This window comes from Cucurbita maxima, unplaced genomic scaffold, assembly GCF_002738345.1.
Source record: "Cucurbita maxima cultivar Rimu unplaced genomic scaffold, Cmax_1.0 Cma_Scf00020, whole genome shotgun sequence".
Classification (NCBI taxonomy): Eukaryota; Viridiplantae; Streptophyta; class Magnoliopsida; order Cucurbitales; family Cucurbitaceae; genus Cucurbita; species Cucurbita maxima.
In genome coordinates, this window is record NW_019272036.1 from 318,583 (window position 1) to 329,360 (window position 10,778).

The 10,778-nt window shown below is 37.0% G+C and overlaps 4 protein-coding genes and 2 long non-coding RNA genes across 6 annotated transcripts; 2 read left to right on the forward strand and 4 right to left on the reverse strand.

The window, feature by feature from the left end:
- Window positions 1-910: 910 nt before the first annotated feature.
- LOC111494441 lies at window positions 911-2,439 on the reverse strand. Its single transcript, XR_002720186.1, has 4 exons — window positions 2,086-2,439; window positions 1,789-1,968; window positions 1,510-1,684; window positions 911-1,160 (listed from the first exon to the last, which is right to left on the reverse strand). It is a non-coding gene; the product is annotated as an uncharacterized LOC111494441 (long non-coding RNA).
- Window positions 2,440-2,621: 182 nt separating this feature from the next.
- Window positions 2,622-3,328, reverse strand: LOC111494439 (multiple organellar RNA editing factor 3, mitochondrial-like). The gene is made up of 2 exons (XM_023144387.1): window positions 3,001-3,328; window positions 2,622-2,916 (listed from the first exon to the last, which is right to left on the reverse strand). Exons 1-2 carry the CDS (start codon window positions 3,311-3,313, stop codon window positions 2,849-2,851), a joined length of 381 nt encoding a protein of 126 aa, XP_023000155.1. The 5' UTR covers window positions 3,314-3,328; the 3' UTR covers window positions 2,622-2,848.
- Window positions 3,329-3,670: 342 nt separating this feature from the next.
- On the reverse strand, window positions 3,671-4,442 carry LOC111494442. Its single transcript, XR_002720187.1, has 2 exons — window positions 4,178-4,442; window positions 3,671-4,041 (listed from the first exon to the last, which is right to left on the reverse strand). It is a non-coding gene; the product is annotated as an uncharacterized LOC111494442 (long non-coding RNA).
- A 1,859-nt stretch (window positions 4,443-6,301) lies between these two features.
- Window positions 6,302-8,201, forward strand: LOC111494433 (probable pectinesterase/pectinesterase inhibitor 21). Its single transcript, XM_023144381.1, has 2 exons — window positions 6,302-7,325; window positions 7,409-8,201. Exons 1-2 carry the CDS (start codon window positions 6,302-6,304, stop codon window positions 8,098-8,100), a joined length of 1,716 nt encoding a protein of 571 aa, XP_023000149.1. The 3' UTR covers window positions 8,101-8,201.
- Window positions 8,202-8,313: 112 nt separating this feature from the next.
- Window positions 8,314-9,147, reverse strand: LOC111494436 (RING-H2 finger protein ATL2-like). Its single transcript, XM_023144384.1, has one exon. It carries the CDS (start codon window positions 8,965-8,967, stop codon window positions 8,362-8,364), a length of 606 nt encoding a protein of 201 aa, XP_023000152.1. The 5' UTR covers window positions 8,968-9,147; the 3' UTR covers window positions 8,314-8,361.
- Window positions 9,148-9,906: 759 nt separating this feature from the next.
- LOC111494438 lies at window positions 9,907-10,741 on the forward strand. Its single transcript, XM_023144386.1, has 2 exons — window positions 9,907-10,095; window positions 10,189-10,741. The coding sequence occupies exons 1-2, from the start codon at window positions 10,009-10,011 to the stop codon at window positions 10,642-10,644; spliced, it is 543 nt and encodes a 180-aa protein (XP_023000154.1). The 5' UTR covers window positions 9,907-10,008; the 3' UTR covers window positions 10,645-10,741.
- Window positions 10,742-10,778: the final 37 nt, after the last annotated feature.

The following is a 10,778-nucleotide window of genomic DNA, read 5'->3' on the forward strand; positions in this document are numbered from 1 at the left end:
ATATATATATATATATATATATATATATTTTTTTTTTTTTTTTTTTGCATATTTATTATGCTATTCTATAGAGAAAAAAAATTATAAGAAATTGTTCACTAGATATAAATTATACTTAATTACATATCTAAACTTTTACCTAATAAAAACGAACTTTTTTTTTTTTTTTTTTTGCCAAAACGACACAAAGTTTTTCTTAATTCCAATAACATAAATATGTAGTAATAATTTAATTGTCTTACCATAATTAAGATTAGACTGTGATAAATTGGCTTACCTTCGAATTTTTTGGTAGGTGAATCTGGTGAGAAAAACATAAATAAAATATTCCGGAGAAAATACATGTGTTTTTTTTTCATTTTTAATCACGATTTTAATTAAAACAATAACTAAATGTGCATATATGTAAGTTTGTAAATTTGTAAATGGGGAGAAAAGAAAGTTGATTTTCCTTTTTTTTTTAATATTGACATTTGTAAATTTGTAAGGGTCTAATGATGTAATAAACCCATAAAAATATTAATCATTTCATATCCTCTCTTTATTATTTATGAGAATTTTTGTTGAAGATTATTAGGAGGGGTAGTCCGACTAATTAAAGGGAAATTCAGGGTTTAAGTGTAAAGAACACAATCTTCTTCGATACTAAAACTTTTGAAAAAACTAAAAGAAAGATCATCATAACATATGTTTAAAGTGAACAGTATCATGTCATGGTGGACGAACATATAGAGTTATGGGTTAACTTAGTCATGACAGTAAAATCTTCAAGTGTCAAAGAAAGTCGTGAGTCTCGAAAGTATAGTCAAAGTGACTCTCAAGTATCCAACAAATGGTGTTTTTTGTTCGAGGACTATAGAGAAGGAGTCGAATCTCGTTTATGGAGAGACCATTTGATAGCTCTAGAAAATGAAGCCTTTGAGGATGCTCTACTTTGTACTTTAAGTCTCAAATTGGCTACTTAAAGACAATATCATGAATTTATAAGTAAAAAACGATCCTAAAATCTGCATTTTTGGAACTCATAACATATTATAAAATTCATAATTGATAAATCTAAATATATATATACACACACACGTAAGGTTCTATCCAAACGTTGAAGGAAGAGAATTGTGGCAGTGGCAAGTTGATGAGTTCATGACATAATCATCCTTGAACTGTTAAGGGAAGAAGATGAATGATGAGTTGTATAACAAACACACCCTTTTTATTTATTTTATTATTTTCTTTTTTGGAGTATACGAATATAAATACAAAAAATTCACTGTTTTCCACAATTATTTAATTCAGTTCTATCGTCAGAAGAATGAATGTGTGTCTAATTTTGATCCGTCCCTCTTTTTTTCTTTTCTTTTTTTAATAATTTTATTTTACTGCAAAAGAACAAAAACATGAAATTGAAACATAGAAGTGCAATTGGTTGTAGTCGGCGAAGATATTTTCATTCTAGATATGTGAGTGCTAGACTTGATCTAAATGCATTAAGAACTAATAGAAATCTCGTACCTGACTGCCTAGACTTCATGGATTAAGGTGTCAATAGATACTCAAAGCATCCATCAATCCCTGATTGCTTCAATTAAACTCGCCTAGATTTCCTAAGATATCTCCGACTCCATTTCGATCTGAATTTTGACTATTCCGGTTTCTATGGTCTTGACCCAAGCTTTGTATACATGAACTGGATGTTAGGAACCACGACCCATCACAATGGTATGATATTGTTCACTTTAAGACATAAATTTCTTTAGAAAGTCTCTTACCAATGGAAATAGTATTTTTTACCTGAAGTATACGATATTTCCCTTAATTAGCCAATGTGGAACATCTCTCCCAATAATCCTCAATATTGGTTGCCTCCGTTCAATATGCACAGTTTCTCGACATCTATCGTACTGTGGACGAGGCCTATTTCTACCACTTTGTTGTCTCTCGCGATAACCTTTCCAACAATAAACCGATCACCTGAAATCAAGATGAATGATTGGTACAAACAATGAGCATTGATTTGATATATCCACAGGTTTCAGTTTCAATTACAATCAATTCGATAGCGTTAGAAGAGTAAATCATCTCCATAACCTGTGTTTGGAATTCGAGATATGAATCAGGTAAAACCCATAGAACGCCTGCCAATTCTGTTTCATTTCGCTCAAAGTCAGATGACAATATTGTTCTTTACAAAAGCTAAATAGAAATCATCACAAAATAATGCAAACGTCAAACATTCATCGTGGTATAACACGCAAAACAATCAAACTAAAATCGAGTTGATCGAGTAGATTCAAAAGCAAACAACAATTGCGTGCTTCAGCTCAAACGCACACTTTCAATCATCAATTATAATCCAAGGTTTCAAGATGAGAAAATCTGATTGACAAGGCTCCTTAATCTTGTTCTTTACAAAAGACTAGTGTTTGAGCCAACACGTACCTTAACTAATATCACAGAGGACCTGACTTACTACCTTTAATCGGGAAAGAAACTAAGTAGGTAGCATTTCCTATAAACTGGTTGATCATTGGGCTAATTCATCACAAGATAACACAAACGCCAAACCTTAATGCTAGCAACACACAGATTATCAAACTAAAACACCAGTCAATTCTGCAGCAAACTTCAAAACAGAAAGGAGAATTTATTAACCATTCAAATTTGTATGGGAACTTTCATCAAACATATTCATGCGATTGACTCAAAACTACGCTTCAATCTTCAATTGCAATCTAAATAATCGACACAATTCCAATATCTACAAGACGAGTAAATCCGCTTCCTAGGGTTCCTTGATCTAACCATACCACGAATACGCACAAAATCGCCTTGTAAGAAAGCTCTTCCCGAATCAAGGCACCAAAGCCAGTATAGGTAGTTGTACTGACAGAGTATATTTCATTCTTCGCCTCTTCCTCACTGAAAATCAAAAGAAAGCGAAAAACCTAAAATCAACAGAGAAGAAAATGCACGCAAAAACATACCGAGAAGTAATCCATTTACAATCCGCTTTAATCCGAAGCCTGCCGACTACAGCAGCAAGAGTTTCGACATAAGAATCCACCATCTCCTCTTCCGTTGGTTTCGGATCATTTGGAAACTCAATCACAATCAGCCAGTGCTCGTAATCGCAGCCATGAAGGAGTATCGTCTCTTCTGGAGGTCGATTGCTCCAATTGGGAGAAGGATCGTCGAGTGGGGAGTATCCGGACCCCGAAGTTTGAAATCGAACCGGAAGATTGAATGAATTGGGGATTATTTGAGGCTGTCTTGTCACTCTAATATTACTCTGTACGTATTGCCCACGAATAAACATGTTTATTATTTTTATGTTTGTATGAACAAAATACTTAAATACTCATCAAATCTCTCCGACCAAATATATTTTATTATATACTTGTTTTCATTGCAATTAACTTTCAATATTTAATTTCAAGTTATTTTCAAAAAAAAATTCTGAACCACGTTTTCTAAAACCTTTTTTCTCAATACGTGATTTGAGATTCGACTATATGTTCGACTTTTTAGTTCACTTATTTGCTGGATTAGAATAAGGCGCACAATTGCTAGTCCGCTACTTAGAAAGTGCGATAGTGACATTGAGCAGAACAAAAGTGAAACGCAGACTAAGAATTAGGAGATAAAAGAAAGGTTGGATGGGAGATGGACCCAATTCGCAACATAAGGTCAATACGATAGACTTGTGGGATCTCTTAGAGTATGCATCGTATCTCATTACAATCGACATCTTTACATTCTAGCTTAGCACGTTTACTTTAGATATCCCTTTATCGGGATTCGTTAAATCTTTTACTAAGGTATCATATATACAAATTACGTGGACTCGATACCTAAAATACCCTCTATATATTATTTATTAAAACGGTATGCAATCGCACTAGAGCGTAAATTCTTTTTTGGGGAGTGCCTAAGAATGACACTCGCTTAGCTCAGCTCAACATCATACCACTTTGTCCTTGGTCACATGTACTCTCGGACCTTAGTCACATGTACTCTCGACCTTGATAGGGAACTAACGTGAACCTGTAGCCAAATTAAATATAACTCAATTATGATTAAATAACAGTTTTGTAGACAGGGAAACAAACTATTGACAGCTTCACATTTATGTATATTGCAGTTAAGTACCCATATTTATAAATATTTACATTGCGAGCACCTGTTCTAGACGAAAAAAGTGCTATATTGGGTTTGCATATACCCTGGCAGGAGTGTTATGGAGATTCCGCCGGAGGGTGCGACGACGGGACAGCGGTTCACGATCACCACCGGATTTTCTCTCATCTTCCACGGTGGTTGCTCCGCCGTACCCGACGGCTTGGCTGTAGCCGCCACCCGGTCAGCATGAGAAGCCTTAGTTTCTCCATCTCTCAGAGACATAATTTCCAACAACAAGAAAGACAACGAAACTTGTTCTATTTCCTTGGTTTGTTTTGGATTTGCTTTGTTGGTCCATTATATAGAGCGCTTGGAACTTTGAAGAAGCTTAATTTCCGACCATTTTTTTTCAATTCCGGACAATTTCCGGTCCCACAAATGGAACAATAACAGATTGCGATTTCTTTTATCATTTTGTTATTCCGAGAATAAAATAATGTCTATCCCAACTTTTAGGTTTATGTCATTTTTGTTAAAAAAAAATATCTAATAAATTATTAATTTTTTTAATTGGGTGTACACTAAAAGGATTGAGTAGTTAGGAATAATTACAAACCGTCAAAACTCACTGCTATTAAATATTTATGTTTTGATATGTTATACAAAGCTTTACCGTTTTAAAAATGTCTACTATGGAGAGGTTTCTACATCTTTATAATGAATTATTCGTTTCCCTCTCCAATCAGTATGAAATTTCACAATTTACTTCCTTGAGTGTCCAGCGTCTTCACTGACACATCGCTTGATACCTAGCTTTGATACCATTTAGAACGACCCACTTTTCAACGGATTCGAGCTACGGACTGTTATACACTAACGAGAAAATAAGTAAAAATGCGTGAAAAAAAATTGAAAAATTTAAGGATCTATCCGACGCTTTATAACAATAGAGTTGAAAGATTGAACCGTCAAACTTTTAGATGGGTATTTGTTCTGAATTACTCTCGGATCCAACTTAATAAAAGATATATGTCTTAACCAGTTGAATTACTTCAATTCTCAAATTGGCGACCGAAAGAGTAATCTTAAAAAGAGTATAAATATTTTTATGGAATCTCCAAATCCTAATCTCAAAACTTTGAAAAAGTTGATTTATTGTCACGCAACGATACAAAAGCAAAGATACTAAGATTTGCAAATAAAAGTAGAGTAAGTGTCAACATGGAATCTACTGGACGTTGGTTTTATTCCTATATACTTTTGGAATATTATGGAAATAATTTTGGTGTCTCGAACTATTCAACTTGGTTGGGTCCTAATCATTCGGCTCATTTGTTCTACTTTATCTAAATTTAAGTCGTATCGCACCGATAAATGTTTCGTTTCTCTCTCCAATCGATGTGAGATTTCACAATCTACTTCTAGAAAACCCAACATCCTCATTGTTACACCGCTCGATGTCTGACTCTGATATTATTTATAATGCCCCAAGCCCATCGCTTGTCTTTTTTTTACTGCCTCCCCTCAAGATTTTAAAAACACATATAGTGGGAAGTTTACATACTCTTATGAGAAATTTTTTATTCCCCTTCCCAACTGATGTGAGATCTCGATTAAGTTAAGTTGTTAGTGTATTTGAGTGATACTATACCTATATCATTTCAAAAATACTAATAAATTTGGAAGAGTATCATTAAAAAAAGATCAACAAATTTTAATTATTTATTTTTATAAAATTTAAACGTGTTTATAATTTTATGCGTATATTTTAAATAGGGTAATTTATTTATTTTTTAATGGAAGGATATTAATTAAATTTTTTAAAATTTTTAAGAGGATTTGTTAAATATTATTGAAAGTTTTAGATGTATTTTTACCTCCCAACCCTAAAAAATAACTAAAAAACATAAAATCCCACCAATTTCTCGGGAACAGAAATAACCACCATTCAAATTACGTGTCATTTTTACCTCCCATTTAGGAACAGAATTAGTTACCATTCAAATTACTTTCTATTTTTACCTCACCCTCCCCCCTTTAAATTCACCTTTCACCTCCTCATCCAAATCAGAGCCCAGGGGCAAATCAATCTTCCTTCTATATTAACCCCCGCCAGCTCTGATAAAAAAAAAAAAAAAAAAAAAAAAAAAAAACCCAAAAAGATATATATTATTTTTATCCAATAATGTCGAATGGATTTGACGCCGAAGGTGACAACAAGAAAAAGAAAATGGCCTTCGTAGGCGTCTCTTCTCTGTTCCTCGTGGCCATGGTCGTTGCCGTTACCGTTGGCGTTAACAACTCCTCACACAAAGGTGAAGGTCTCGGCGACGGTCATGGTGACGGAGCCGGAGAAATTTCTTCATCGACAAAAGCAATTCAAACTATTTGTCGACCAACCGATTACAAAGAAACATGCGAGAAGAGTTTAATGTCTGAAGGCAGTAACACAACTGACCCTAGAGAGCTTGTGAAAATCGGTTTCAAAGTTTGCATGGACCAACTTAACTCGGCGATTAGAAATTCTACCACGCTTCAAGCATTAGCCAAAGAACCAAGAACCAACCAAGCCCTTCAGAATTGTCGCGAGCTTCTAGAATACGCTATCGACGATATAACCGATTCATTCAACAGAATCGGCACCTTTCAAATGGCCAAACTCGACAAATTCGTCGAGGATTTGTCAATCTGGTTAAGTGGGGCCCTTACTTATGAACAAACATGTTTGGATGGTTTTGAAAACACCACTGGTGATGCCGGTGAACGAATGAAAATGTTTTTAAAGTCAGCTCAAGAAATGACAAGTAACGGTCTTGCAATTGTAACTGAATTGAAGAACATGTTGGGATCGTTGCAAGGATCCAAGGCGGGGCGTCGGTTGTTGGCCGGCGATGAAGTGCCGTCATGGGTTAGCAGCGAAAAGAGGCGGCTGATGCAGCTGCCTAGGTCGGCGATCACACCGAATGTGGTGGTGGCGCAGGACGGAAGTGGAAAATACAAGACGATTAATGAAGCGTTGGTTGATGTGCCGAAGAAGAGCAATATAACCTTTGTGATTTACGTGAAGGCTGGAATTTATAAGGAAACTGTTCTTATTCCTAAGGCTTTGACTCATGTTACAATGTACGGTGATGGCCCGACCAAAACCATCGTGTCTGGTGCTTTGAACTTTGTCGACGGCATTCAAACTTTCAAGACAGCAACATTCGGTAAGTCAATAAAAATCTTAATTTTGTTTATATTAAAAAATATTATCTTTTCTTTTAATGTTGTTTTTGTCGCATTTAATTAGCGGTTGTCGGAGCCAATTTCTTCTGTCGAGACATGGGGTTCGAGAACACTGCTGGCTCGGCGAAACATCAAGCCGTGGCGCTTCGAGTCCAATCTGACAGATCGATTTTCTTCAACTGTCAAATGGACGGCTACCAAGATACTCTCTATGCACAAACCCATCGCCAGTTCTACCGTGATTGCAAAGTCAGCGGCACCATTGACTTTGTTTTTGGCAACTCAGCCGCCGTTTTCCAAAACTGCAATTTGGTCGTCCGTAAGCCACTGGCTAACCAACAATGCATTGTCACGGCTCAAGGCCGGCTCGAGGCCCGCGAACCGACGGGTTTCGTTTTCCAAAAATGCCATTTGATGGGCGACCCGGCTTACTTGCCATTCAAAGCCGTCAACAAAGCCTACTTGGGCCGTCCCTGGAAGCAATATTCACGAACCATTATTATGGGTTCTGAAATCGACGATTTAATTCAGCCTGAGGGATGGCTGCCGTGGATGGGCGATTTTGGGCTGAACTCATTGTTCTACGCCGAGTTTCAGAACAAAGGACCGGGAGCTGACCTGACCAACAGAGTGAAGTGGCAAGGAATTAAAACTCTTACGGCGCAACAGGCCGCGGATTTCACTCCCAAGGTTTTTATCGACGGCGATGCTTGGATTTTGAACACGGGAGTTCCGTACTCTCCTGGAATGATGTGAAAAGGGAAACAACATGGCTGATTCTGCCACTTCAGCATTTAAATCTGATTAAATGTAACAGTTGCAAATCGGATCCAACAAATAAATTGAATTGGTATTCACATTTTCTTGCCTCTCTTTTTTTTGCTTAATTTTATTCATTAAAAAAATTCATAAAAAGTAGTTAAAATATTCCTTCAATTCACTATTTTAATTAATAAATAATGTATAAAAGCAGATATTTACAATACCAAACGTGTTCCACCACATAAAGTAGTTTGTTCACCGTTGCCCTCGAGGTCCGTGTTCCGACACGTCGGCCACTTCCCTCGACTCGTCGTCCACCTCAACCGGATTACCACGATCGGGTTCTTCCACAACTATCTCGATCGGGTTAGTAGAAGATTCGGGTTCCGATTTTACCTCGGATCTACAAAGCGGGCAGGTCACGTGCGAATAAAACCACATATCAATGCACCCCACGTGAAAGCTGTGATTACATTTGGGGATAACCCGCCCGGTTTCGTTCTCTTCGAACTCAGATAAACAAACCGCGCAATAAATCGGATCCGAGTCGGGTTTCGCCGAGTGAACGAATAGGGGCAAGGATTTGATAACCAACTGCGGCAAACCACGTGGCGGAGCGGCTGTACGTGGCTCAGCCGTGAATACAAAATGCGGACGAGGGCGACGGCGGGGTCGGGATGGCCGGCGGCTGGGGGAGAAGAGGTACAATCGAACGTAGAGATGAAAACAAATCATGAGAATAACGACGAACAACAGTACAATAACTACGCGGAGTATAATTCCGCTGCTGAGAGTGTAGGGCTTGTCTGACGGCGGAGAGAAGAAGCCGTCGTCGTCATCAGACGCGGCGGCGGCGGCCATTAAACGGCGGCGTTATCAATTTCAAAGGGGAAATTGGGAGAGAAAGGGAGAAAGGAAACTAGAGAAAAAGACAAGGAACAATAAATTTGGTGGAAAGACAAAGAAAAATGGAAGGAAACTACGTGGGGATTTCTCTCGTGTTTGGTCGTCTCTATAGGTCAAGAGGATTAGAACCGCTCTTTCTAATTATTTACCTCTGGCCCGATTTATTATTTTTCTTTAAAATAATTGCAATAATATTTGATTTACTCGTATATATAAGATTAATCTTTTTTCTAAAAAAAAGTTCAATATCAAGAATATTTGGGGAAATTTTGCTAAAATTAAATTTTAATCCAGAAAATTGCCTAATATGTTTGATATTCAAATTTTTTATATTTTTAATTGTTCAGGTTGAATTTGAGTAATAATAAAGATTTATTTTTCTGATACGTTAAATTAGGACGAGACGGGTGAAATGAGTGGTATGCTGATTATTATGAGAACATCCTTTTTAATAAAAGAAAATAAATAAATGGATAATAAAGTGGAGCGTTCCAAAGGGCCACTTATATGGGCCGTGGGTTTCACTATCTGGGCCCATTCGCCTTGTCCAAAATTTTGGATGTCTTTGACCAATAACGCGCCTTTCCTTGACACCGAGATCCTCTCTGATACGAACATGGCTAATTTCGTTTGGATTAACGTACCAACTCCTCGATTCTCAAAATAAAAAAATTGGATAATTTTTTGAGGAACATCTAGATGTCAATTATTAATTTGAATTCCTACCAAAATTAAGGTGGGTTTCAACTGGGCCTGTTTTGTCGGCCCATGAAGTTGAAATAGTATTAAAAGGGGAGAGATGGATAAGCTGGGGAGGGTCTCGTGGGAATGATGATTAAAATAAATAATGGGAAGAGAAATAATTTGATTTAATGTTTTTATTTATGAAAAAGAAAAAAAAAAGGGCTATAAAGTAATTCCCCTGAATGGCCTTTTTCAAATTCCCATTAAAACCCTCCACTACTGAGTTGATCTCTTCACCTTCCCCCAAAAGAAATGTCTTCCAAATCCCCTGTTTTCCCCTTCCCTGAACCTCAACACTTCAGCGACTATGGCTTCGACCCCCAAATCGACTATTTTCAGGTTCTTTTTTACTTCGTTTTAAGAAGATTATAATTTTTTCTATTTATTCATTCAAATGGGGTTTTTTATTTTTATTTTTCTTTATATATTTAGGTTTTGGAAGAAGCAAGGAAACACAGACGAGAGGGTTCGAGATCCATAGACTCCATTCATTTCAAGCTCCAAAAGCCTATTTCCAAAGACGATTCTATCAAAACCAAGAAGAAAAAACGGTGGTGGAAAAACGCTCTTCTCTTCTTCAAATGGAAATGGATTCACCACCAAAACGACGCTGTTTTCACCCACCACCACGACGTTCACCAAGCCAGAGCACGAGCTTTCCGCGCCTCTATCTCCGGTCCGGTTTACGTAACTGAAAGCCGTAGCGGTTCCAACACGCCGCTACGTTCCACCACCCGACCCACATCCGGTCCACTCGCCGGAACGCTAACGCCGACGAGAAAAACCGACATCCAAATTCCGTATCTCAGCCTCCGAGAACTGAACATGGAGCAACAACAATACAGAAACTCCACGTCAGCAGCCATGCCCATTTACTTAGTCACTTGAATAAAACATTAAACTAACCCTGTTTTTCAGGGTTGTCGATTTCGATTAAGATTATTAAAGGCAAGGAAAGTACGCTGTAAAGGGTGTTTTTTTTTTTTTTTTTTTTTTTTTTTTTTTTTTTTTTTTTTTTTTTT